At 42.2% G+C, this 27514-nt stretch overlaps 1 protein-coding gene across 3 annotated transcripts in view; it reads right to left on the bottom strand.

Annotated features, from left to right (window-relative positions):
* ADAM12 (ADAM metallopeptidase domain 12) overlaps positions 1–26713 on the bottom strand; it is a 181515-nt gene extending 154802 nt beyond the window's left edge. The window contains exons 1-2 of one of the 3 annotated variants that reach the window (XM_035547503.2): positions 26239–26713; positions 9835–9968 (exon numbers count right to left, since the gene is read on the bottom strand). In XM_035547503.2, the coding sequence (XP_035403396.1) occupies positions 9835–9968; positions 26239–26356 (252 nt within the window). In that variant the 5' untranslated portion in view covers positions 26357–26713. Of the gene's footprint in view, positions 1–9834; positions 9969–11715; positions 11846–26138 lie in introns of those variants that run through there. The other 2 variants (XM_050711794.1, XM_035547504.2) reach the window with 2 other exon arrangements.
* Positions 26714–27514: the final 801 nt, after the last annotated feature.

Below are 27514 nucleotides of genomic sequence, written 5' to 3'. Positions count from 1 at the left end.
GAGACACCAGGGTAGGATTTCGTCCAGTATCACTGCCCGAAGGAGCCTGCCATCTCCAACACTCACACAAATGAAGTGTACCGGAAAATAGCATCCACCAGTGTGCAAAAATTAGGCATCTCTATGAAGATCTGATCCTCCCCTAGCTAGGCAGCAGCTTTGACATAAAACATTTGCTCCTGTGCTCAGTTAAGTGGACTCAGGTTATGAATATATTTCTCCAGAATATTAAAATTATATACTGGCTTCACTTTCGAAACACAATGTGAACTACTGCCACCTCAGGAGGCAAATCACTCCAGATGGTGATGAACAGCCAGGAAGGGTTTGGCAGGTTCACCCCAATAAGACCAGTTTAGTGCAGGACTCTGAAGCACACCACAAAGGTTGTGGTCAATGTGAAGGAGAAAAAAAAAAAAAAAAAGAACAAGGAGAAAAACCCTGCCAAGGAACCACCCAGCAGCTCCTGGTGGAGGGAGATGGCCAAAGAGAAGAGGGAACAAGTTCATTCAGAAGAAGGAAAATAAAGCTGATCCTAAGGCAGAAGATACAGTAAGGGCAAAGGAATGAGGGTAGGACCTACGAGCACTTCATTTCCTGAGCATGATTCAAACTTCAGAGGAAACAACAAATAAGCATCCTGGGATTTGGGGCAGAGGATGAAAGGGCAATCTCAAAGTCAGAGCTGCAGATTTAAATGAAGCTTGATGTATTTTGGTTTGCCATGGACAATGAGCAGCAATGAGACCTCTCCACAGACTCGACGCCCCCATCAAAGTGACCATAAATATCTAGATGCTGTATCGGTGTGGGAAAACATACTCCATTGCAACCAGTATCACTAGCAGACTTAGCATTACACTGACCAGAAATAACACAAGCACATCCTTGCAGGATATGGATGAGTTCAACGCCTGCAGTAAAATGCCTGCAGACTCTGGCAGCACTGCACATGCATCATACACATGGAAATGCATTACACAACCATCACCAAAAGCATTTTGTCTCCTATCTCATTAAGTTTCATCACTCCACTGTGTCTACAATGCCGTAAATTGCAATCACTTTGTTAAATTAAGCTTCGAAAGCTCAATAATACTTGAAAACTGTGTCCTTGAGGAAAAAAAGTGCACAAAAGGGACACACAATTTCCTCAAGACAGGAATTGAATGCAAAATTTCTGCTACCATGTCTAAGTGATATGGACTATTTTTACCTCATCTATATGAGCTTTTCAAAAATAATTGGCAGATTTTTTAGCAGTCATTTTATTTGTAGAAAAATTTTGTTTTTATTGTCAAGATATTACTATTGCATTTTAAAAAGGCTTATTATCAATTCTAATTATATTTTCCTTATCAAGTTTTAAACTGCATATTACCACTATGAGTTTCTGTTAGAATTCTGAGGAATGAGAAGTATCCTTATAGAAGAGGTAAATCATCTGGGGTTCAATTTAATTACATTCAAATAGAATTATAATTCAACAACAAAACCATCAGGGTTGATGGGACAATGGGACTCGGTAGTTCTACCAGCTAAATTTACCTCTTCATCCCTAAAATATACATACACTGAGTACAATTTAATTTACTATTGCTTCCTGAGATTAGGGTCTTCATGACAACATATGTCAATGGCTCTTAGTTACCATGGTCATCCCCTGCTTAGAGGACTTTAGTCCTTGGAAAGGGCCCTAGTCCTGCTGCTGCCACGAAAAGGACTCCTGTCAGGAGGATGTATGGTGGGAGAGAGCCTGCTGTAGGGACTGCACTGCTTTCAGTTTGACCCAAGGCAATCTCAATAAGAATTAAGAACAAGGGAGATTCTCCTTTTTCCTGTAGAAGAATGATCACATGTTCATGGCTGGAAAGTAAAGTCTTATTTTAATCCAACACTGAAATTCATACCTTACGCTCACAAGATCTGTTGCAAGAGACGTGAAATAGCCAAGTATAAGCTAAATTAATTCAATATGAAAATGCCTCAGTACAAGCACTTTACAAAATCGGCATAATGCCGCATAATTGCAAGAACTTTGTTTTCGATTTCAATACCACTTTGAAGGGCTACTATCATTAACTGGATCATTAAGATCAAAATTGTTTTTCTGTTTTCTTAGGGAATGTATGATCTGTCTGTTTGTTGTTGTATTTTTTTTTTTTAAATACCAGCCTGAAAACTCACATTTAAGAACATCGCTTCAGCCCCATCACCTTACAGAGGAACATGTGAGCGGATTCCTCAAGCCCAGATCTGAGACACTACCTCATAGCTGGTGGGTCAAAGTCAGTGAGCACAGCAAAGCACTTCTGCAGAGCCCCATCATATACAATTGCTGGCAGAGGGAACCCGGGTGGTACTGGGAGACAGAGCTCGCCCAAGACTATTATATCACTGGCGATTTTCACTGGCCAAGTATGACAAAATTCCTCCCAACAGCTCGGCATGATACAACCTCATGAAAGGGAAATTCGCCCTACTGAGGGCTCCAAAACACTAAGGGGGCTGGGGTATTTGTGGGGGAAGCTGGGGGAAGGTTTATATAAAGCTCTAGGTTTTCTCTTTATTGAAGCAGCAATCTCAATACTATCTGCTATTTATATTGCGCTTGAACTATCCCACAGAACTTTACAAACTTAACACACTGTATCACTTAAGCTAAAAATGAAATGGACCATTTTCTGGGATGAATCCCAGTTGCTTAACACTTCCCAGTATGCCCAAGTGTTTCAGGCAGGAAATGAACAATAGTGTATCTCGTTGAAACCAGGGCACTGATTCAGTGCAGACAGAGAAAAGAATTTCCCCTACTCAATCACCAACACAAACTTTTTATTGGTGGTCCCAGCTTCAGGAATTTATCAACCCTGTAGATGCTGTGTAAGATCCAGCAAGTCCCTAGAACCAGGGCGCACCTCCCAGTGTTTTGTTTTGTCTTCATTTCCTAAATGAAATGATAAGATCGATCAATTGTTTGAACGTAGGTGAGGCACTGACTGAGAAGATGTTTACTTTTGTGAAGACCCTTTCTTGCACGAGACGAGGTGATGGGGAGAGCTTGAAGCTGCTTTTTCTCACCCAGTAAAGTGGTCCAGCCCTACTAGCACAGCTGTAGAAATTCAGTGAGAACAGAGGAGGTGACACAGCCCCTTTCCCCCATGCACCCCACACCAGACCTGTGTGGCAGAAGAGCCATTGAACAACTTTTTGACCCCATCTCAGGCTGGCTTTCCTGTGGCTGCACTGTGAAAGCAGCTTCAGGACTGGGAGAACCTGGGCATTTCCTTCCCAATAGCTTCCACACAAAAATCATGCTATTCCTGAATTAAACAAGTGCAGAAGTGTCATTAAATAATAGAGCATATATTTTTTAATTAATTAGTTCTCACAGTGGCCCTACAAGGCAGGGCTATAGGTATAATAAAAAGCAAAAAAATAACAGATTGTTTACGAGGCAATTAAATTAATGACTAACAGGTTACTAATTAAAGGCTCAATAAGCAGATGTCCCAGAGAACTTTATCAAGGTTTAGTGCAGTTTCTCGCACCACTGAGGCTGTCCGTGCCAAGATGCATTCCCAGCTGATGACACAGCCATAGCAGCATGCACAGCTCTGCCTCTTATATTCGATACTCATGAGTCATAAAAATATGGAGAGGACTATAAATTCTGTTTATGCCTGTCTCTCTTAAGATATGTAAAACAACTATGTAAAAGAGCTATGAAAGCTGTCCTCTCAGCCTTCAAAGACTTGTTTAAGCAGCGCTGTATGATTCCCCTTAATACAATTGTCTGGAAGTCTAAACTTTGGTAATTATTTCAAATGAAAAAGAACAGCAGGAGGCTCTGTTGGAGGGAATATAAACAATTATCACTTGCACGAAGGCTATGCCAGTTATGAAATAAACTTGAATGGGTTTGCTCTTGAAAAGACTGTGCACTAAATTAATGATCTGACATAGAGGGCCTCTCAGCTGTATTCCTTGCATCAAACTCTGAGTTGGAGTCACGCAAGAAGATGGCGAGGTGCAGAAAAGAGGGGAAATGTCAACTAGCATGGAGATCCTGCTAAACTGGGGTCTTTCCACCTGGTGCACAAGAAACTTCCTAAGAACACTGGAGGGAGCGTGCACACAACTCAAGATGATGGGCTGGATGATGGCAGACTGTGGCTGCTCTGCTAGTTTGCAAGAGAAATGCAGCAAGGCAAGAGCAAAGGATGGGATCAAACAGGATCATCGCTGTTTCGGAGATTCTGATGAATTCTCAAATCTTCAGCATTATTGCTGTGAATTTTTAACAAATTTAAAGTTTCTTCTTTTTCCTTCCAATGACTTTTTTGTTTCATTGGCGGTAAAATCTTTGTTCAGCAGATGTTGGATTAGGACCTTATAGGGAAGTCATGGAAAAAAAAAAAAAAAAAAAAGAAAAAATGTGAAAAGAATCAGTGTAACCTCTGATATGTCTGATAAATCCAGAGAATCATAAAGATAACTAGCAACTGTCCAAGGACATGATCCTTTTACAGACAGCGGAGAATTTCACATCAAGATTCATGTAATCAGTGTCCAAAACGACATATCGATGATCAAACTTCTGATGTTTGTTTATGAACACAATCCGTAACACGATGCTTCAGGAATGAGGCAGGCAGAAAAGCCGCTTCTCGGCAAGCTCAATGGGATGCAATGCATACTAAGCAGTAAGAAATGGTAATATTCTGCCACTTTACATGCAGAATCTTTTGGGCTGTGACAACCATACAGTTAAAAACCAGAAGAAATATGGTCTAAGTATATATTTATAGATGGCCTTCATCTTTAGCTTTGAATTTCATTGCTAGAGTTTATATTCAAAGTGTAACATAACACCAAGAAAGAATATAATGTTGCTACAAGAAAAGGAACTGTCTGTCTTTTCATCTTCCTTTTCTCCATTTTTGAAAACACTTTAAGATTTCAATCCACAAACCTGATTTAAAGCAGCCCAGCCACAGGAAGAAAACTGAGTCACTCTAGGTCAGAATCTGGCCTTGAAGTCTTCAGCTTGGCGAAGCAGTTTTAGCCATTTTTTCCCTCCCCCCGAATCCATTTTTTCCCTCCCCCCTCTCCCCAAGGTAAAATGAATTTCTGATATATTTGGATTTAAAAGTTGTGAGTGTTGAACACAGCTGTTCTTCAGCAGGAAACCCTCTGCAGCTCTCCCCATTCTCTGCCCACCACTGGCATCTTTTTCTCCTCTTGCTTGTCTCTAATCCCAGTAGAAACAGACCAGAAGGCGCTGGTGTGTGGAAAGCCAGCCAGCACCCACTGCCAAATAAGAGGTCTGACTGCAAGCTGGGGGAGAGGTTGCTTTTCCAAAATACCCTTTGTACATCAATGACAGTAAATTAAATAGTTATTAAATTAGTAAATACATCAATGATAGTAATTTAAAAAGAGGCAGGTGAGACTCACTGTGAGCAGATTAAGAGTCTAATCCATTGACAGGTACATCGTGTGCATATAGTGTCTCATTGCTAATTATTTTTAAGAAGTTGCAGACTTCTCATTTGCTCATTGTCCCCTATACATGACCAAATTTAATACTAAAAAAACTATTTCTCTGCACTATTTGAAAGCAACCTGGACTGACAAGTTGCAAACTCAAAGCAACCTAAAGGACTTCAGGGCTCTCCAGCTTCATACAGGGCTTTTCAGAAACCACACTCAGCTGCATGCTGCATGGCTATGGGTCCTTCAGTACCTGCCCAGCTTCAGCTGCATTCAAATTGATCTTTATGAATTGCAATCATAGCCTGATTGGAGCATTCACATGTGTATGGAGCAGTCTAATATTGCACTCAGATAGACACAAAGATCAGAATTACAAAAGTATGTGCATAAGCAGTGAAAGATGCAAAGCATCACCCAGTAAGGAGAGTTGCACCTAACATGCTTGTAAGGTTTTAGAAACCTCAGAGGACTAAATCCTGCAAGAATCAACATTGTGATCATATTTGAGTCCTTGCAGGTGCCAGCAATGACATTACCGATGCTGCATGGCCACCACCAGAGAAAAAAAACTGCACTTGAGTGACAGATGACACCAAACTGAGGAGAAAAGATCTGTGCTAATTTAGTATGACCTCAAGACTCTACATTTACCTGTATAATCAATTGTGTCATAAATGCACAAAAAGCCTTCAATTTCCCAGAAACTTCATGAATTTTAAGATCTAGACGGAGCCCTGGTTAGAGGAGAGAGCGCCAAGTTCCTTAACAAGATGTTGCTCCAGGAGAACAAATATCAGCTCCAGGCAATGCCACCCTGGGATGCCTCTCAGCATTACAACGATTTCACATCTGCCCTGGAAGGTCTCTGGTACTGGGCAGACACCATTTCCCCACAGTTATAACCTTTTAAGTGTAGAAGTGGAGCCAAGAAACCCTTAATGCCCATGTAAAATACTTCCCACCTAACACCTGCGTCTCAAAGAGAAGGCACGTGCTTCAAGATCTGGTCTAAGGCGAGCACTATTACCTGACCTACAGCTCCTGTGATGCAGGGATCTGGCACACATTAACCAGTGTGTGTCCCTAACAGGGTGTGAGGATAAAAGCTGAAGCCAAACAGATGGTCCTCTAAAAATCTTCCCTAAAGTGTTCTGTGTACTAAAACATCACTTACCCAACTCTCATCAAACTTGGCTTGATTTTTAAGTCTTGAGCCAAGTTTGAAGAAAATATTCAGCTGGGAACAAGTGGGGAAAAGAGGTTTTTTTTCTTTCTTTCTTTCTTTTTTTTTTTCTGCACTCAAATAATGTAAAAATGAAAAAGAAATTGTTCAAACCTTAGAAATAAATAAGAAAACCAGAACCCAACCCTTTTGGGTTTAGACCAAGCCCTGTGAAAAGAGTTGACACCGAATGCAGAACTATGAACAGATGAAAAAGAGAAATGGGAAGGGAACTGGAAATAGGCATTTAGTATAATGATCTATCAACACCTTCTATAATGCACACAAAGTTTCAGTGAAGACGGAAATCACATCTGCAAAGAATATGGACAGCTATTGTTTGAAAGCTCACAGCAACCTTGCACAACATTCAGGGCCCTGATTGTGCAGTCACACACCCAGGAATAGTTACTCATCAGTAGTCCTGACTAGCAACGACTGGATACTCGAAATAGTAGCCACTAATTTTAGCAGCGTGTGCAGAATTAGCAACAGAATATTATATCCAGTTAACAAAGGAATGTCACTGGGCACCACTCAAATAGTCCAACTGAAAATTATCTAAATTTTCTGACTTCAACAAAGGATGCCAGAAGAGTTAACAACTATCAACTAGATGAACAGAGTTGTACAGTTGCAAAAACATGCATGTATTTCCATAGTACATTCTGTTAATTATATATACTTCATTTTTTAAATGTACGTTGCTGTATGAAGTGTTTGCATGAACATATACATCCTTTCAAACTGGAAAGAAAAAGATAGCACTTCTGAACTAATACTACCATGCTAAAATCCTGATCTTGGCCTCTTGTAATTACAGTTTGAGAGGGGTGGGGGGAACAAAAAGAAAAAAGAAAAAAAGCAGTCTGCCCAGCAAATGATAGGTTCTCTCTTGAAACAAAGCACTACATTTATACTTAGGAAAACCCAAATTCTTCAAATATAATTTGATTACATGTCTGATTTGAAAATTGGATTTTTCCTACCATTAATTTTAACCGTCATGCTTAGATAGTACCTATATCATTATATATCATTAGAAGTCCTTGAAAAAGTATAGCTTAAGTGTATTAAAATAAAACTAGGTTACAGCTAAGTAACTTTTTTCCCCCTTTTCTTTCAGTAAATGCAATTTTAATCATGCTAGTGAACAAGACTGTTTGTGTGACTAGTGTCAGCAGAAACATGACCATTTTTTTTTTGCTTCTGTTCTGCACAGTGTATTGCACAGAAGGCCCTCAAGAAGAAAGTCATTAGCTTAATAACAATTCATGACGTGTTCTGAACGAGATATTCCAACAGATATTGCAGTGACTCCTGGGGTAAATAAAAGGATGGTTTTATCCTTAAGATTGGCAAAAAAGGGTATGCTACACTAAATGACTAGCATGGTTTCTAATTGTTAAGCAAGGGTATTTATGATCAGAGGATTGGAGAATAGGGTTTTCATTGCAAGGCAATTATCTATACACAAATAACTTTAATACTCTGGCATTTTTATAACCACTACATTATTTATTTTACTATATATTCTATTGCAATACCATTCCCCTGGTTACAAGTACTTTGTACTTTTTATTTTTACTGCATTAAAATTCAAATAAAATAGAGGAACACTTTGAAATGAGCTGAAGAACAATAGGTCCTACTTAACTATTGAATTCAACAGTATTTAGCTTTTATGCTTGTGATCAATATTTATGTGACAAGCTATTCATTACTCTTCTCTACCAGTTTAATGCTGTTGTTCTTCCCACAGCCTGATCTGCACTTCCGTGCATTTAATTTATAACAGTTTCCATGGAAAAGAAGTATTCAAAGAAAAAAAGTGCTGATACAGCACGTGGATCTTTCTACCAAACCACAAATCTTTTCTAATGTTCATCTTAAACTCAAAGCAATTCTGGGAAACAAATTAATGATATAAATCATATTATCATTACTCACATAAAGATACTCTGTTGTAACTCTTTCAGAAAGCTACAGCGAGTAGCTAGAAGAACTTTGTAAGGAGAATGCCTGTTTCTAATTAAATGATCTAAAAATAGAGTTGCACATACATCTAGGACCAAGCCATCTGTGTTATCTCTCTAAGATAAGCTATTATATATCCACAATGATATCCCTTTCATCACTGCAGATATTCAAACCAGGGACTGGCCTTTCTCTCCCATTTAGAAGGATGAAAGCAAAATTTTCACCCAGAAAACATTTTTTGAAAGTCAGACCCATTGTCTGAAAACTCTTTTCATACCTACTTCTGTCAGTCAGCCGCACAACTCAAAGCCATGTCCCTCAGACAGTGGCAGTAGCCGAGAGGATTTCTCTGTGAAACACTTTCCTGATGCAGTAAAGAAAGTTGTTTCTAATGGGCTCTTCAGGCTGTTTTCAGGGTAGCTGTACAGGTTGGATTTTTTTTTTTTAAGTTATCATTTTAACTGTTTAAAAATTTAACTTTTCTCTTCTCACACTGACTAAAATAACAATATATAAAGGAAGCCGGAACAACAGTGGACCTAAAAAGCTGGTTTGGAAAGGCTGGGTAAGAGATTCCCCTGACATCCTCGGTGATAATAAAAGCAACAACAACTTGTCTTCCAAGCTTGAGCAGGAGGCTCTGGAGACAGAAAGCAGGCCTTTTCTCCGAAAAACAGCCACCCATATCACCAGCCAATGGCTGAAGAAAAGAAGGAGGAAAGCTTATCAGGGTCTGTCAAAATGTGGAAACAATCTCTGTTCGGTCAAAACCAGTGGTAGATTATTCTCCCTCATTCTGGTGGCTGCTTTGTTGTTGTATTATACAATCTCAAGCAATGTATGTTAAGTTCATTAAAAATATGATTTTCCTTCCATTTCTGCAATCAGAAATAAGAATGCCATTTTACAGTATAAAAACAAACAAACAAAAAACAACAACAAAAAATATTAATTTCAAAGACCTCCTTCGCTTTGTTAAGTTAGGAAAGTAAAAATTGTTGACTGCAGATCCTCTAGTAAAATACAAAAAATATGCTTGTAATAGCTATGATGAAGTAAGCACATTAGTTTCCCCCAAAGCCTTCTAGTTGTTATACAGCTCAGAATAAAATAACAGGCAAACAAAGACTAACCTTTGAATAAATGTTGTTTGCTGGTCTCCACTTTTCTCCATTCAAAAGGACGGGAGATGTTATCTCGTAATCTTTGGGCGGGTCCTTTGGCATCAGCTGTCTCAAGGACTCCAACTTGCTGTCCACATTCTCACCTGGAACGGGGTGAAGCACTTTGTGGTTAGTAGGGAGCAGCATCTGACAACATGAACCTTGTCATTTAAGGGACCTGACAGCCTACTTTAAAAGGCAACAATTCGGGAAAAGCATTAGACATTAAAACATTGTGGGTTCACACAGTCATTGTCCAAACAGTCCAGACAGTTTTAAAACTATGTAGGTAATTCTTGTTCCATATACCTTGAGATAAGCAAAAGTTGCTATTATTTATGAAGGCATTTTCATATATTACCCTCACCTCTTTTTACTAAATAACTTTATATTGCTCTTAAGAGTCCCATTCAGAAACTATGGTGCTCAGCACTGCACAAACACAGGACAAAGTGAGGAACAGAGATACCAGGATGCAATGACCAGGAGTTGGGTCTCAATATTTGAGTCAAAAATGTGGAGAGGTATTGGCACTGGCTATTTGAAGTGTTATGTTAATAATGAAATTAAGGATATTTTTTTTTTCATTGAAGATGACAGCAAGAGGGAATGCATTATGTGGTTGTCATTTCAGTGTCATCATTAAGAGAGTGAGCAAGCTGCAGGGATTTAAACGAGATAAGACTTTATCAGGTCTATTTTCCAATAATTAAGGTAAGAAATTCAATCATTATTCATTCTACTCCTTTGGTCCCTTGTGCTGGATCTCTTCTCCCCATCTCTCTTCCCAGATTTAGGCACATTGGATCCAATCCAAAGCCGTGGTGGCAGAAAGGAGGACAAAGTCCATGGGGTGTAACTGGAGACAAATAATTCCCCTGGGATGAATGAACCCTGTCATTGCACAACACATGCTCCAAAGGACCAATGATGATCCCAAATTTCCCTTTATGTCTTTCCCATTTCTGCCGTGGAGATGTCTGGTCCACATGCTTTGTGAATCTGTGGCAGCACAGATATAACAACCCTGCTTCAGGTTCCTGAAAGCTGCAGGCTTATCGTACGATAGATTTACCAGGCTTAATCCTAGGTATTAAACACTTTTTAACACACCATTTTACCCTGGAAATACATGGAAATATGTGGCTACACTCCATTTGAACAAGTCTGAACTGAGTACAACAAAAGACTGAATTTTACTTATCTTAGTGGCCTCAGCATTTCTGTATGGACATGCCAGGAGGTCATGAAATATCGAGAATCCAATAACATCAAGGAAGCACACTCATATTAGAAAAAAAAAAAAAAGCATGGAAGAGAATATAAACTTTCACTGAAATAATGCTCTACTCCCACACAGTCAGATTACTTCAATTCATACTACAATGTCAAAAAGCCATTTACATGCAACATTTATCAACCATTTCTCTTCTCACTAAACATACTAATGGTATTGTGCCTCTCCGAGCAGAGTCCTAAAAAACAACCAACCAGCCAAACAAACAAACAAAACAAAACCAAAAACCATAGTAAAAGGCCTGGAAATGGTATTGAGGATGAATCTAGAAGAGAAAACGTGGATGGTTTCCAGGAGCCATGGGAAAGTCAGAATGCTGGCGGGGTTTGCCACACCAACCAACATGCTGAGCCCTCTGGAGCACTCAGACCCCATGAGGATAAGAGCTGGGCCTTCACAGGTGCTCTAAAAATGTATCCTGTATTTTCAAGCATGCTTTTAAAAATATACTTTCCCTAAAACCCCAGCAGAAGGCTAAGATTAAAAGATCAAGTATATTGGGGAGAGGAAAGCTGCTTGCATTACGGGTCTTCCTGCAGATAAAGGGTTCTTACCTGCCCTCGGCAGAGCCCAGGTGACAGGGGTCCAGCAGGATGCAGTGCCAGAACTGGGAAGTGATGCTCCAAACCCTGCAGATGACTGAGCTCACTCCTGTGCAGGGGTACGGGATACCTCCTCACCTGCCCTGGAGGGTTTAATTAATAACTATTGAGACTGCACAAAACCTCATCGCTCTTTATTCTGATGATGAGACATGAAGCTCCCCTCACAGAAAAGAAATTTATGAAGCATATCTCAGAGAAATGAGAAAAGTTTGGCTCTATCCCTAATTTCTTTTCCTCTTCTTGGCTCACTAGAGCAGTCTCAACTATATGAATTGAATGACTCAGGTCCTTGTATTATTTTACAGGATTTGCACTCCAAAAGCTCAGTGCAGTCTAAGTATTAAGAACCCCTATGAGCATACTTCTCCTCCCACAGACACACTGTCTGCATCACTTCCACAGCCTTACAGTGGAGATGCAGCCAGATACCAGGAGGCATCAAAGTCTTTCCTGTATTCCTCTATGGGCAAGTTGGGCAAGTTGCCCTTCCTATTAATTCTGCAAAATGTTAACATTCCTACGTTGCCCAAAAAAAAAGAAAAAGGGAAGGGGGAGAGACCAGCATTTGTGCACAGACGTGTTACTCCCTCCTTATATGGCATGGTCCAGAAAGTGTAACTGTGATGAAAATATCACTTGAAAAGGGAATTGTATCTACACAAAGTGCAGTTCAGTATTGCCCCTCCAACTTCTATTATTCGGGATCACTTACATGACAAAGTGATGCTTGTGGTGCATAAAGAAGTAAGGTTACAATGAGCAAATTTAATCTTACACACATGCTTATTTATGGGCACACTGGAAAATGCATATTGTGTGGAAGTGTTGATAGTCTGGAGACAGACATCAAGACAGGTTTATAGGCAGCAGTAATATCTTTATTGGGAAAGATAATTTATTCGGGGGAAGCAGAACAGACAAGCTTTAGGGCTCGCAAACTCTTCTGAAGCTGTAGCATTTAGAAAATACGAGATCAATTTCTGTCTAGATGCTTTCCTTCAGCCAAACATTTTGCTGCTTATCTGGATGTTTTTATTTAAATTATTGCATGTGATAAAAATCACAGCTTCCTGCAAAGGCAGAGAAAGCACTGCGTCTGAGTGGTGTGGCCTCCTTCTGAAAAGCCCTTAAGCATATGCCCAATGCTATGCATTTGCTCAACTCCCAGATGTCCTCCGTGTGAGGACAAGTTACAGTTTCTTTTGTAAATGAAGTAGTGATTTTTTTTTTTTTTTTTAATTTAAGGTCATTATATTAACGTACTATGCATATTTCTGAAATACTACAAAATTGAGAAACCTGTATAACAGATAGGCAAACTTTAGATCAGTCTTTCAATATAAAACCAGGGGGAAGATTAAAAAAAAGTAAATCTCTTATGTAGGATTCTGAGGTCTGATTGCAAAGCTTTGAAGAATGCCTTGCAAAAAACAGGGGATCACAGCTGACGATGAGTGACCCCCCCATATCTATCTGAGATGGGAAAGACAACAGCATCTAATGGGCCTCCAGACCAGCTGAAAAGTAGGACACAGTCATGAGACTTATGTAGAGAAAGACTCAAAGTCAGGAAAAGGAAAGAAACAAACAAGCAAACAAAACCCCACAAACTTAATAGAGACAGGCTAAAAAATATATAGGCATAGAGGCTGAATTTGAAGCGTGCTGGAAGCCTTGAAAAAAAGGGACAAACTGGTGTGCAGTCTCAGAGCAGCCCCAAATCTGAGCTGTGGTTTGGGCTTCCAATTCGGTAGGAAGGTGGGATGGCTGCTGGCAGCCTTGGAGAGTTGAAGCAGCGCCCTTGGCACAAATGGCCCTTGCCTCAGCCCAAGTGGGAAACACCAAAATTGTCCCAGAGAGGGACACTTCATCAGTTCCTGGATGAACAAAACACATTTCCAGTCCTCTGCTGGTTATGGGCCACCCATTGCAGAGCGTCAGGACAGCCCTCCCAGAGAGCTTCCAGGAGAAGAGTGCAATGGGATGGAAAGGAGGATGGGATGGAGGTCCATGCCTACAGACGGTTTCGATCTCCTTGGTCATTTCACATGAGCTCCCAGTGCCACGGTTCTTCACATGCATGGATGCACTGGTATTTCCTCTCTGCCACTCTTTGTTTCTTTTACCCATTTTCATTAAGATTTAATTGAAGCTGCAGCCCTTAGAGCTGTTTGCATTACATTTATAAGGAGGCTTCTTCTCTACCGGGACTCTTGGTATTGCAGCAATATAAATAGTGTAATAAGGGAAATCAGAGAATTCAAATTTCAGTAACGTGTCATGAGAGGGGAAGAAAATCAGACCATCTGCATTATTAGAGGCTTTTATTGGACCCAGGTTTCCTATCTTTTGCGTTACATGCACCTTCTTCCTCACCTACTTATTTTCCATTTCAGTGAAATTCTGCCCGGTTCCTCCTGACGCAAGCTCATCTCCCACTTGTTCACATGGAAAACTTCACAGTCGAGTCTATCTGTTTTCTGTTTTCAGCCTGCACTGAAGGTAATGTTTTTGATCCACAAGCGGCCCACAAGGTGGTGTAGAGCCCTTTATTCTTTTTTTCAGTAATATAAAAGACACTTTGTACAAATAGCAAGATGAGTAGATGTTATCTGTCAGTGACTTTTGCGTTGCTTACGCATTTTTCATCTGTGATGTACTTCTACAACTTTTCATCTTTGTGCAATATCATGCAAGGACTTGTTGGCCAAGTAATTAAGAATAGTTGTCATCTTTCTCTTTGTATTTCAGTTCCCCCAAGCTCTGTGCAAAATAAACTCCACGCATGTGATGTGACATCTCTGTTTAACAGCCACTGCCTCCTGAAGAAGCCCAGACACACTTCAGATTCCCATTTACTTAAAATTAATACGCTTTTAGTCAGGCAGCACAATTTATTCATCCTTATGATAAACAAAGAGGCGAGCACTCCCCAGACCGAGTGGCTCTGGATGAGATGGGCTGGAGGGGAAGGAGAGAGCTGCCTGCCCGGAGCATGCATCCCTGCTCACGCTGCTTGTGCATGGCATGGCGTGGCAAAAAGCAGCCAGACGGGGGGCGGCTGGTGCACACCACCCATCTCTTAACCTACAGCTTTACAATAAACCCAGCCCATGGCTCTGTGCTTCCTTCCTGCAGCCCCTGCACCCATCACAGTCGTCGCCCACTCCCCAGTGCTGCAGGATGCCTGGCCGCAGCCCCAGCTGCAGCCCCCCATGCACTGCACACTGCCACCAGCCAAGATAAAGGAAAATAAAAAAAGCTAAATTAAATTATCCTTGTGTTGCCTTCCATATTACAAATGGGCTTAGAGTTGGAAGTTGCAGCCTATCTACTTTTTCTCTGCAACAAAGCAGCTAATCACCGGAATAATCTCAGGATAGGAAAGAGTAATAGACTTGAGCAACCTTTCAGCAAACTGAGAGCAGCTAATGGCATTGCTCTGTATCGCAGGCTTTGGCAATGTCATGGAAGACAGAAATGGCATCCTTTATCCATTTCCCTCCTCGTTTTCTCCAGCTTCCTCAGCTTAGCTTGCTGCTAGTGGGACCCATGATTTAGATGGGGCATTTCTGGCTATGGAGGAAGGGGCTGGAACCATGGCTGCCTCCAGCACCCGCCCAACCACTGGCAATCAGCCTTGTCATGTCTTATTTGGGACAGCCCTGTTATCACCTCCAGACTCAAAATACAATTATTTAATCCATAATTACCAAGCTCACACACTGAGAATAGAGGACCAAGCATTTGCCCTTCCAAATGGGTATTAACTTAGGAAAACTAAGAAGGGGGTGAAACTGTCAGGGTGTAGGGCTTACCCACCAAGTACAACTCGACAACCAGCCTGGCAAAGGAAGGTTTCTACCAGGTTCATGAAGATGATGCATTAGGATCAGTCAGTATTTCCATCAGCAACCTTTACTCAATGTCCTCAAGCACCCTCACATCTAATTCTCCAAGCTAGGAGATGATGTCTGCACAGAAAAGGGCAGGAATAGCACAAAAGAATCCAGTAACATGAAGGCTGGAGCAAAGTGTTGACAAATGAAACAAGAAGGACCCGTACATGATATTCAATATAGGAGCCATCCAGTACTGATATCATATGAAGCAAATACAGGAACAATGCATCAGAAGAGGTGTTTCCAGTGAATACCAGACACTGAAGTTACCAGTACAAGCACATCTGGAATAGCGTGGGCATTTCTTATCACCTGTGTTCACAAAGGATGAATTCAGCCTGAAACTGGTGGATTGGAAAGGCTGCCAGGGCGATCAGGGAAGTGGAGAAGACTGAATTGCAAGAGGATAACTAAAAGAATTAATTGCATAATCTAGAAAAGCAAAGGTGACAGGGCCCATGGTTGTCCTTTAGCTTCACGTACCTCTTCTTGGTGTTTACGTCACCAGCGATGATGTATTTATAAATGGCAAGAGTATAAAGTGGCCATACATAAAATTAGATTGCAATATAAAGCTTCTGAGCAAATAAGACCACATCCAGCTCTTCTGAATCAAGAAAAAAACAGCAACAACAAAAAACTTGCTTTAAGTGGAAATTATTAGTATTAGGACTCAGACTATATTACACACACACACACAAAAAAAATTAAATATATCTCAACTATCTGTCCAGGGCATGGGGGGTGTGCTTCCTGTTCTCTATTTCACTACATCTTCCAGCAAAAGCAAAAACATTACCCAAGCCGTACATTATCCAGGCACAGATCACAAGTTTTGCTGATGCCATCTTCAGGAATGGCACTCTCTTTCAGATAGGAATAATAATAAATTGTCACTCATAACAATAATTTAGATTATATTACTATGTAGTAATAAATATTAAAATGCTGAAAAATAAAACAATCTAAGAATTCCAGTGCACAGTGGTTAAAGAAAGCAAGCCTTGTAACTTGCATAGGATACAATAAGGAGTAGCTTGTGTTAAAGTCAACTGTCTGTCCTTCTGAAATTTTACACTAAGCACCAACAGGAAACACAGCCATCCTCCCAAAAAAGGAACAAAAATCAGAAGACCCACCAGCCTGATTTCGTCCCATTACCCTGCTAACAGCACTTACTCAGCTTTTAAAGAGTACAGTGTGCCAGACCCTGCCCTCGTCTGTGTGTGAGCACAAAAGGCTGAGCAAGGTTTGACTGCACATAAAATAAAAATCTTATCTCTTGCAGTAAAGTTTTTATTAGTTCTGAACCATAAATTATCTTTTAAACTAACCTTTGCCCATCCGAGCAATACATTAATTCTCTCCACAAAATCTAGTCAAATTAGTTCTTTCATGGCCTGCCTTGAAAAATAATTATAAAAATAATTATTAGAAAAAGCCAGCTAATGGTACACAAAGTTTTCCTGCTCTCACTCCTTCCCCCTTCCCACACCCAAGACCTCAGGCATTTAAACACAAGTAACTTTCAAAAAACATTCCACGGATCTTCTCGGGCATGAATCTTGTCTTTTCTTCACATTGCAAAATTACTTCTCATGTACCAGATTTTTAGAACATCAAAAGTCAGCACAGGTCTTTGCTGAACCTGAGCACAGACAACAGCAAGATGACTCCACGCATTTCTGAGTTTAATTTTCTGTTCTTCCTGTATCTAATGAAAAAGGATCCTCTCTCCAGCTTGACAAGTTTGTCAACTTCAAGCTAATCTGGGTGTGATTTTGCAGCATGTCCACTTGATCTTTCACACTAAGCAGCTTCACCAGAACTGACTGCTCAGATGAGAGATCAGAGTTTGAGACACTGATTCCCTTTAACTAAACAGCCTTAAAAACATGCTTTTTAATATTTCAGTTTTATAATTCTAAGGACTGTCTCCTGTCATCACTTGTTCTTGCAGGAGTTATTCCCTTTCTAAATCCAGTTCTGCAGAGGAAATAATCTGCAACAGGAACCAGCCCTCCCCCCCCGACATCCCATAAACTCTGGCGAAATCACGTGTGCAGCATTTCAACGTGGACACGGGAGTGAAAGCTGCAAATTGAAGGTAACTTGCTGTTCTTCGCCAGCAAGGGCTGCTGTGGTCAGTGTCACTGCGCGACCAGCTGGACAAACCAGTGACACATCTCAAGGCGAAAAATAGAGAGACGGGGAAAAGAAAAAAAAAAAAAGGAAGAAAGAAAAAGAATATGTTCATTGTGAAACATACCCCCTAAGCAGTTGGATCATCTTAATCTTCAAGCTTCTGTAATACAACTGTTGGAAGGCTCTAAGTCTGTGCACAATAAAGTGCTTTATTCAGGGAACCATATGACTCCATCAGTCATTCAAGCACATGTTTGGCACAGATTGAAAGTGAAAAGCATAGCTAAGTCAAATATTTCAAAACTGAACTTGTCTTTCTAACACACATGGTTTATATATTGGTGTAATATCTATATAACTTTTCAGTTCTCATATACAGTAATGTCATGGCTAAACTACAAAATGATGTCTGCTGCACTCGGCAGCATTGCACTTCTTTGGAGTTAACACATGTCAAAAAGCCATTTGCTAGAAAATTAAAAGGGAACTATCACACTTGACAGATCCTCAAGAAAACCTTAAAAATAGCTTTTGTTCTTTCTAATTCTTGAATATCTACCCCTCAAATTAGGATGCTGCACCATTCTCCGCTGGAGAGCTGTGCTGTAACAAAGCCAGGACAGCCAGTTCCTTCCCTGTCATGCGCCCGAGATCGGTCTTCTCCTCTGTTTGCAGATGAAATATTGCTCATCATACAGAGTTACCCCTGCTGATGCAAATGCGATTAAAGCAATCTTGGGAGAGCACAGTGTGATTAAAGCATAAGTAATGCGAGAAGGATTTGGGCTCTCATTATACGAAATACATATTGAAATGCACTCAAGGAAAGAAGCCAGTATATCTCAATATCCTCCCTGTTCTCCAGAACAAAATGTGACAAGTGGAGTTTGGAGAACATTTGCCACCGACTGCAGGAGGGGGCAGGGAGGCTGCAGGACATTTCAGATGGTGAAAACCAAGCTTTATTACCGGGTATAGACATATACTATATTTAGGAAACAGCTGTCCAGCCTCATTTGTGATGTTGTTGTGTTTGACTGAGGAATTACTATTCAGGACCAGTCCAAAGACAGAGCTGCCTTTTTTTTTTTTTTTTTTTTCTAGAAGAGAACATTTTGAAATTTGGGAAATTAAAACCAGAGCAGCACTGAACTGGAGGGCACGCCAGGTGATGGGTGGGTACCCCAAGGTTCCCCTGTGGAAGAGCTGAGTGCTTGATGTCTGCAGGAAAGGGCAAATTATAAATGCAAGATTGAAACCAAAGCAGCTTTAAACAAGAAGCAACACAACGGCTTTGGAGAACTTTTGTCCTCTTACTGGAAGCCTTATCTTAAGCTTGCTTTGTTTCCAAGTCCTGATGCACACCATATAAAATGGCCTGTCCGTTCTGTTTCATGAAAACAAACAGAAAAGCACAAATAAGAGGTAAAAAAATATCGAGGGTTGCACACTACCTTTCACACAGGCATTTCCAGGATGCCATAATGAAGGATGTCCTACCTTAACTCAGCATCAGCCCAGCACAGGCGCTACTGGGGCACATCTGCTTCTTCCTAAACTGCTGCTCCCTCCCAGAGGAGGATCCCAGTCCCAGAGATTCCCATTCAGATTATAAACTCAGCCTCACACCCTTCAGCATCAGAGAGGCAGCACCTAACAAAAACACTTATTTGGGTGGAGAAATAATAACGTGTGCTTTACAAGAACAGACACAACCACACCACAGAGCTCCAATGTCAAAGAAAAAAAGTAGAGAAAGCGAACATTTCACTTTTCAGTGATGAGTCCACATAATTAAAAGAATACCCAGATCCAGCATTCCTCTCCAGCTGCTCCTCTCCAAAGAAATTCTACTTTCCACTGAATAAAGTTCAAAATTACTCCCCAAAATACAATTTCCTCTCAGTCTTTTAAAAGGTACTGGACAATCCTTTTTTTTCCCAATGATTTAATAGCCTCCCTCACTGAATACAAGGAATCCTTGTATTGAGGAAACCGTATTGAGGGATGTTCTATCCTGTATACAATATACAATCACCAGTGAATAAAATTATTGAGTGGGAGTTTGAATTGTCCTCGTCACATGCACATAAATCATTCATTCAGATGTTCTCTGGGAAATCACACTGAAAGCAGAGCAAACCCAGCTGAAGCACATTTCAGTATTAATTTAGGTGAATATTCTTGGGAAACCATATGTGGTTCTTTCCCAATCCTAGCAAATGAGCTACTGAGCTGAGGAGTTAATATCCATCATGTGTTTTTTTTTGTAAGTTTTTGTTTGTTTGTTTGCTACCTACATTATACAATGGAACAATGAACAATTAAGTGTGCCCATGCTAACATAAGCTATTACCAAATTTTGTCATTCATCTTCCAAAAAACAGGAAGAGCCATGAAAACTCAGGGTTACTTGATGTTCTTGAAGCCACCTAACCTGTTCAGGTTTGTGCGTGCAACCTTACAAGAAATGTTGCCATAAGCACTGCATTGGTCCATAATTCTTGACTTTCACAGCTTCTTCATGAGATGAGACAGGAGTAAGGAACATTTATTCTTATTGTTTCCTCGGGGTGGGAAGAATATCCAGGATATCTTCCCATGTCACCAACAGGGCTTTGTTCATCTGACCTACACATCCTCGGATCTGTTCAGACAGATTCCAAATGAATAGCATAGAAAGTTGTGTTAACACCAGGTTGTACAAAGGAGCCACATCCATGGAGGTGAGACAAATTATCACGACTAAAGATCAGACTCACAGACAAGTCTTTAAATATGTAACTATTTTGTATAATGCAAAATAGACAAGCTCCTACTTTCCAAAGGGTAAAGAGTTCTGCAATGACAATGCACTTTCCCCTCAAACACACATCTTTGCCCAAAGTGTCTCTTCTGTGGGATGCATTTTCCTTATTGAAGAGGCAATACATGAACCCATAAATACAATTTCACTTGAAATGTTTATCTCATGCTTTAAAGTCTGTGTCAAAAGGCACAAGCAGTTTTTAGCCTGAATACAGTTCTATGACCTCCAGTTCACAAAAGAACATGAGTCCAAACGAGATGTTATATCCTTCCCGAGAAGCCGCAGGGGCCAAATTTCTTTCCCAGCTCTAGCTGTCATAGCAGTGCTCTCAGTGGCAGAGAAGGAATGCAAATTAGACTTAAATAGTCTAGAATCGCTCTCCTCCTCGCATCCTCTAATCATGGAAGTAACAGAGGACCTGCAGCACTCGTACCGACAGCACTGCAGAGTAAGGACAGTGGTGATGCCCAGCTCCACGTGTGGCCAGGCCCATATGCTCACCTCATTTAGTGCAGCATTATGACAAAGTCCAGATTTTTTTTTTTTTTTTTTTACATCACTATACCAAAACAAAATCCCATAAACACTTGGATTTGGTGATGTTTATATTCCGATATGTTCTTTCAAAGGTAAGCAGTCACACATGAAGTTTATTTCTCTTGCTTGATCAGCTGTTTTCAGAATTAGAAAACATTAAATAGAAGCAAGAAAACAGCAAACTTTCACCACTGTCAGAAAAATGTTTTTCAGTTAATGCATCTGACATATACCATTAGACTAGATTTGTAAGCACTGACACTGTTTGTCTTGACAAATATCTCAGAATAAACTAGCTAAAGATCCTTTTGTGCCAAATTCTGCATCCAGCTTTTTACGCCTTGCAGTGTATTATCCAGCATGCATAGCAGGCCATGAAACATTCCACTTCTCGCCTTATTAGATCATATATTTTGGATGAGAAAGGATATGTTCATCCAAATGATGGTTTCATCACTTTGACTAAGTGGATGGACAATCTCTACCCCCGGTCCAACCCAATATTTCTCATCCTAGTTGCAAATCATGGAGAAGAGCAACACCATTTATATATTGTATAAAAAAAGTTAATTAAACAACATGAAGTGACTTAACAGAGGAGTAAACATTTCTGATTAGATGATGCAGCTGATCAAGTCACTTTCTGAAACACCAAAGCCAACAACACACTCAGTATCAATGTATTCTCCAACTCTTATGTGACACTAAATAGCTAATGCTGAGAACATTAATTCATTTCAGCAAATACCATTTGGCCTCTTCCACTGTTAGTGAAAGAGGGGAAAAGGAGAAAAAAAAAAAGTCTTTCCCTCAAAAAAAATGTTTCCTGTACAGTTTGACTACATATTCCTAACACAAGCCTTCCGTGCACCTCAAGCACTTTTTGCAGTGCTGTTGTAGCAGTGCCTACACACCAGTGTGAATTCATAGACATTAGGGTAACTCTGCAGTTTAACATCATACCTTAGACAACATTTTTCTTCATAATTTTAGCAGTAGGCTCAGTACTACACGAATCCCCCAATAGTAGGTTCACCAGTCACTTCATTATAAAAGACCATCACAAGATGAGAAAAAAATATACCAAAAAAAGGCATAAAAGTACTATTTTGAGATAATGACAATGCATTGCAAGACTGGCCAAAGTTACAAGCATTACCAGACAGATAGGCACCGTCTAGCTGAGCATCCAAATCACAGCTGGAGACAAACAAAACCTCTTGAGTCTGAAGTCTACTGAGAAACAACACCTTTCCTTGGGTATTGTGTGACCCTTTTATCAAAAAGGCAAGGATTTAATACAGTTCACAGAACAGTTTGGGTTGAAAGGGACATTTAAAGATGCCCAACCCTGCTGCACTGGGCACTTGAAGCATTTCACTCTGGTGTTCACCAGAAAGAAAAGAGATTATCCTTTGTGCTGTGCTGTCCTAGAAAGAACCAGCTGCAACCCTTTAACAGATTTAATTAAGCCATGCCTTTTTTAATCAGTTTGCCATAGATTTGCCCTGGTCACTCAGCAGGGTAAAAGAGAAGCCTCTGCAGGTGGGACTTAGACTTTTGGTACTGTAAAATTTTGGAGATGACAGGCGTTTGTCCTAGGAGTAATCTGAAAGGCTAAACGAAACGCAAGTGCATGCAACATGAAGAGCAAAATCCGAGCTGGTACATAGTCGAGGCAGCGCCCAGCCCATCAGCCTGCCCCAGGCACATCCTCAGATGCCAGGCTCAGCTGGTGTGAGCACCCTGTCCCTGTCCCTGTCCCCTGCTGCTGCTGCCCGCCAGCTCGCCGACAAAGTGAAGCCCAGCTGGACTCCTCAGACAAATCGCACTGGCAATATGAGACATGTTAAAAACATACAGACTGCCAGTGATAAATCTGTCAGGATTAGGATATGTGAGGTCTGAACGAGGCTGGTGGCAGACCAAATAAGCCCTTATGTGAATTCAGCCTTTTTAAAACAGAATTTTGTGATCGACAGCATCGGCGGCAGCTGACGGTGGAAGCAGCAGATAAACGCAGGCCTGGGCCGCTGTGGTTGCTCACGTGTTGTAGGAGATGCAACTTCTGTGCCGTGAGCAAGGTGAAAAGCAGCTGAAACGCAGCCCATCAGCCATTAGGCTGAGGATGCTCTTTGTGGCTGGATGTGACCTTCCCAAAAATCTCAAGGAAAGCAAGAGATGAGAAGCCACCAGCTGCTCACCAGCAAACGTGAGAATTAAGGACGTGAAAATGGTTGGAAAAGCAGGCATAATGTCCTCAGCTGGTGTATTTTGGCTGGGATCTGTGGAGCCCTGTGGACGCAGAGAGCTCGTGCCAGGCTATCTGCAGGGGAGCTGATAGGGATAATCGTCAGACGAGAAGGTGAGTATACACAGACCATAAATATCTGCCACGTAAGGTCCAACAGTTTGAAAGAAGACAGTGTTTGAAAATGAGTTTGAAAACAGGGGGCATGTTGGAGAGATCAGTGTTAAAGCACAAGACAAGGAAAACTATCTCCTCCTGTAATTTATTTCCATTACAGCCAAGGCAGTTGCAACCAGTAGCAAAAATTAAACCTGGCAGAAAAGTTGTTTTAACTGAAGGTGAAGAATTTTGGACTGCAGTTTTAGGGTTTTCTTTTTTTTTTTTTTTCTGCTGTTCTTGCAGCTAACACCTAATATCTAAAAGAGATTTACAAGGCTTCCCACACACACTGATACAGACTTCGCCTTTACACACCATCACCTCATCATCTGCCCTGTAGATAGATACACAAAGGCCTTGACTCTGCAAAAAGCTTACACAGACACTGAATTTTAGACATTTGTTTAAACCTATAAGATTAGATCTTGACCTTCCAGACATTATCCCCCACTGGGATAACAAAGCAAAACTAGCTTTCCTATCTTGTTGAGGCCGGTACTTCAGTCAGTTTTCCATGTCATCCATGGGGTCCTTTCAGGCAGCAGCCAAGAGCTGGAGATTTTGGCAACTGGAAAATGCAATTGTGAAACCATAAAAATAGGAAAGGAAACTCACTCCGAAATTGAGAGGCGAGGCTACTTTTACTTGCCTAGCTCGTAACCTGGTAATTTCTGTTTAACATGAGAGCTGTCGCGTTACGTGTGCCTCTTGCCTTTTCAAAAAAAAAAAAAAATGCATCTCAAAACTGATTTTCAAGGTGTATCATAATTTTAATTTCCGTCTTAATCTCTAGGCATGCGTTGCTGCAAAAGTCAGGCTGTCCTGGCAGCACCGCAAATCACGGACACAAGGCCCGGAGCAGCCACGGCAGTGGAGCCAGCTGAGGTAGAAGTCACAGGGCTTCAAAGCGCCCGGAGGAGATGCGTGCCAGCACAGCTAAGAGGGCTTTTCATCACCGGGCAGCTCCGCCGGGTCTAGCAGTGTGCGGCTGTAACTTTCAGCACCTCTGCGACCAAGAAAGCAGCACACGCTCTGGCAAGGCTAAAGCTGTTCTCTACTTCCCCAGGAAAAAAAAAAAAAAAAAAAAGGAATGAAAGGAGAGGCTATTTGCTGAGCACACTGGCTGCAGATCCAAAAGAGCAAGTTATGGACATGTAACGGCATGGAGCAGGAGGGAGGTAGCAAGGAAACAGGAAAATCCGACTGAGCTGCAAGGGTCAGTGAGCACCACTGCTGCTCAACACCTAGCATAAGGACAGGAAACTGATGTACACTTCAGAGAGCTTAATTCATCAGCACAAACGTGACCTTAGAGACTCAGCTTGGCTCTTAGGGAATCCCAAAATACAGCCGATGGGGTTTCCACCGCCGCTCACCATTTCTCATCTCAATGTTAGATCTCAGCCACCCACAGCGTGCCTTTAATTTTATTAGAAGGTCATTACTTTGGGGTATGTTCATTTTTTCATTTCTTGGAGCCCCTTACCCCAAACCTTCCCGGGGCAGGTAGCCAGGCGTACCCCATCCTAGCGTGCCTCCATCGCATGGAGGGGCTGGTCTGGCCACAGCAGCTCCCATGGCCAGGTCGGGACACTGGTGCTCAGCCCACCCAAAGCCACCCCCTGCCCACGCAGCAGGCAGGGGCACCGCGGACTGATGGCTCTTCATCTACCTGAGACTTTCTGCAGCCTTTCTCCCCAGGGTGCTGATGTAGTGTAAGGAAAGAAATACAAATGTAGAAGGACATAAGTTAAGATCCCTCACAGAGGCAAAAGTTTCAAGTCCCATTAATCCATTAATCCTAGTCCCATTAATCCTAGATTAAATGCATCAGCTTGCTCTGCCTGTCCTAGGATGTCAGTGCTCCGGCTGACGTGTGGCCAAGCACACCTCTGCCTTTCTCCTAGCAAGTCCAGAGCCAAAGTCCCAGAGAAAGTCTCTGTGCATACATTCGGAGACAAACAAACATGTACAAAGTTTAACGTTGCAACGAAAAAAAAGACCCAAGACGAGCTTCCAGTAACACTCAGAGATCTGTGCACTCTTCAGCGCTGTTAAATATATTTATAAGAGAGGATCTCCCTCCCTCTCTCGCATGAAATATGCATTGTCAGCTGCTGCTAAAGCGAGAGGACAGGGCCCGGGGCTCCAGCGATTCCCAAATGAGCCCCGGAGCTGCTGTGCAGAGCCAAGTCGCTCTTTCTCGGCTGTAAAAGGGGATCACAGAGCTGCAAACCATCTCTGCAAACGAAGTCACCGCTGCCTGCCTGTGCTCCCTTTGAATGAGCGGGGCGGCGAGCAAACTTTTCCCCGGCAGGGCAGCTCGCACCAGCAGCTTCCCGGCTGCAAAAGGGCTCCGGACCCCAAAGGAGCCCCCGCACCCCGCACCCAGCCGGGGGCTGCCTGCGGGGCTCTGACCGCTCCGGGAGCGGGGGGGGGGGGGGGGTCCCGGGATGGGCCCCCCCAAGGGGCAGGGAGGCCTCTAGGGGGGGGAAAAGAGGGGGACAGCAAAGCGGGGAGGGCTCGGGAGGGGTGCGGAGGGGTGCGGAGGGCCCCCCGGTGCTCTCACTTTGTCCGGGCGGCTGCTGGTGTCCCCGTAAAACGGAGCGTGGGCTGAGGAAAGGGTTTCCAAAGCTCTCGGTGTGCACGTCCAGCTCTCGGTAACTTACCTCGGGCTCTGGGTGATGCTAAGAGGAGCCAGCTGAGGCTGAGCAGCAGCACGGAAAGCTGGGCTGGGGGGCGCGGAGGAGGGAAGCGCCGCTGCTCCGCATGGAGCCGCTTTGACATCTTAGCCCAGACTGAGGGAGACAAACTTTCATCAGCTGGGGCTGGAGAGCAGCACCATAATATACAGTTACGGAGAGGAGCGAGCCGGGACTCAGGATGTGAGAGATTTCCTGCATGCAGTTAACTCCCAAACCCCTCCTGCTCCTGCTGCACGGGCTGCTGCGGAGCCCCGCTTTCTTAGGGGGAAAAAAAAAAAAAAAAAAAAAAAAAGTTGCTTGGCTTTTTTTTTTTTCTCTTTCAAAGAGTTGTGTGTGGGGGTTTTTTGGTGTTTTTGTTTTTTTTTTCCCCCCTTTTTGGCAGGGCGGGATGCGCTGACCGTTGCAGCAAGGAGCAGCCTGGCCGCGCTCCGCTCGCCACGGAACAAATGAGGCCGCCCCTGCCGGGTCCTAGCGCCCGCCGCCCCCAGCCCCGAGCACCCCCCGGCCATCCCCCCGGGGATCCCCCCCCCCCCCCCCAACCTCTCACCCCGAGCCAAGGTTTCCCCATTTTCTGCTGCACACGCAGCCCTGGCTGCTTCCTCTGGGAAGTCATCTGCATGTGTTAGAGCTCAGCGATTATTTATTGGTTTCCTAATTATTTCTGGTGCCTCCAGAAACTTATTTTATATTGTTTTTTTAAAAAAGAAACAACAACACGCCCACAGAGTTGCCAGATGCATTTTTTAAAATCTTCCTCATTCAAATTATCATTACCGACTGTCTGGGAGAATAACCAAATACAGATTATCTAATCCTTGGTGTACCACCAAAATACATATAATGCCCACATGTTGTGCAGAATGCTGCAGAGAAATAGCAAGAAAGATCCCAGTCCTGTAAACCCTTATTGTGCAGTTTTGCTTTTTATTCAGTAAGATTCTTCCCCAACCACACATTTTGGGTATTGATACTTAGTTCTGCCTATTGACCCCCATGATCCTTGTACCCAGAACAGCTGGTAAAACTGGCCAAAGTAGGTTTTTGGACATCGCAGGCACAACAGCCATGTGATTCTATTTAAAAAAAAAAAATGATTGAGGGTACACAGATTTGTGTCTGTTCACAGTTCACAGTGATCTGGACAATGCCTTCCCCAGCTCAGGGGAAACTCAGTGGATGCAAAGTCCCGCGGTTCCCAAGCTGGAGCCCTGTGCTGTGCTTGGCTCAAGCCATTGAGCCC

This window comes from Cygnus atratus, chromosome 7, assembly GCF_013377495.2.
Source record: "Cygnus atratus isolate AKBS03 ecotype Queensland, Australia chromosome 7, CAtr_DNAZoo_HiC_assembly, whole genome shotgun sequence".
Lineage (NCBI taxonomy): Eukaryota > Metazoa > Chordata > Aves > Anseriformes > Anatidae > Cygnus > Cygnus atratus.
This window is presented reverse-complemented; position numbering and strand designations above follow the sequence as displayed.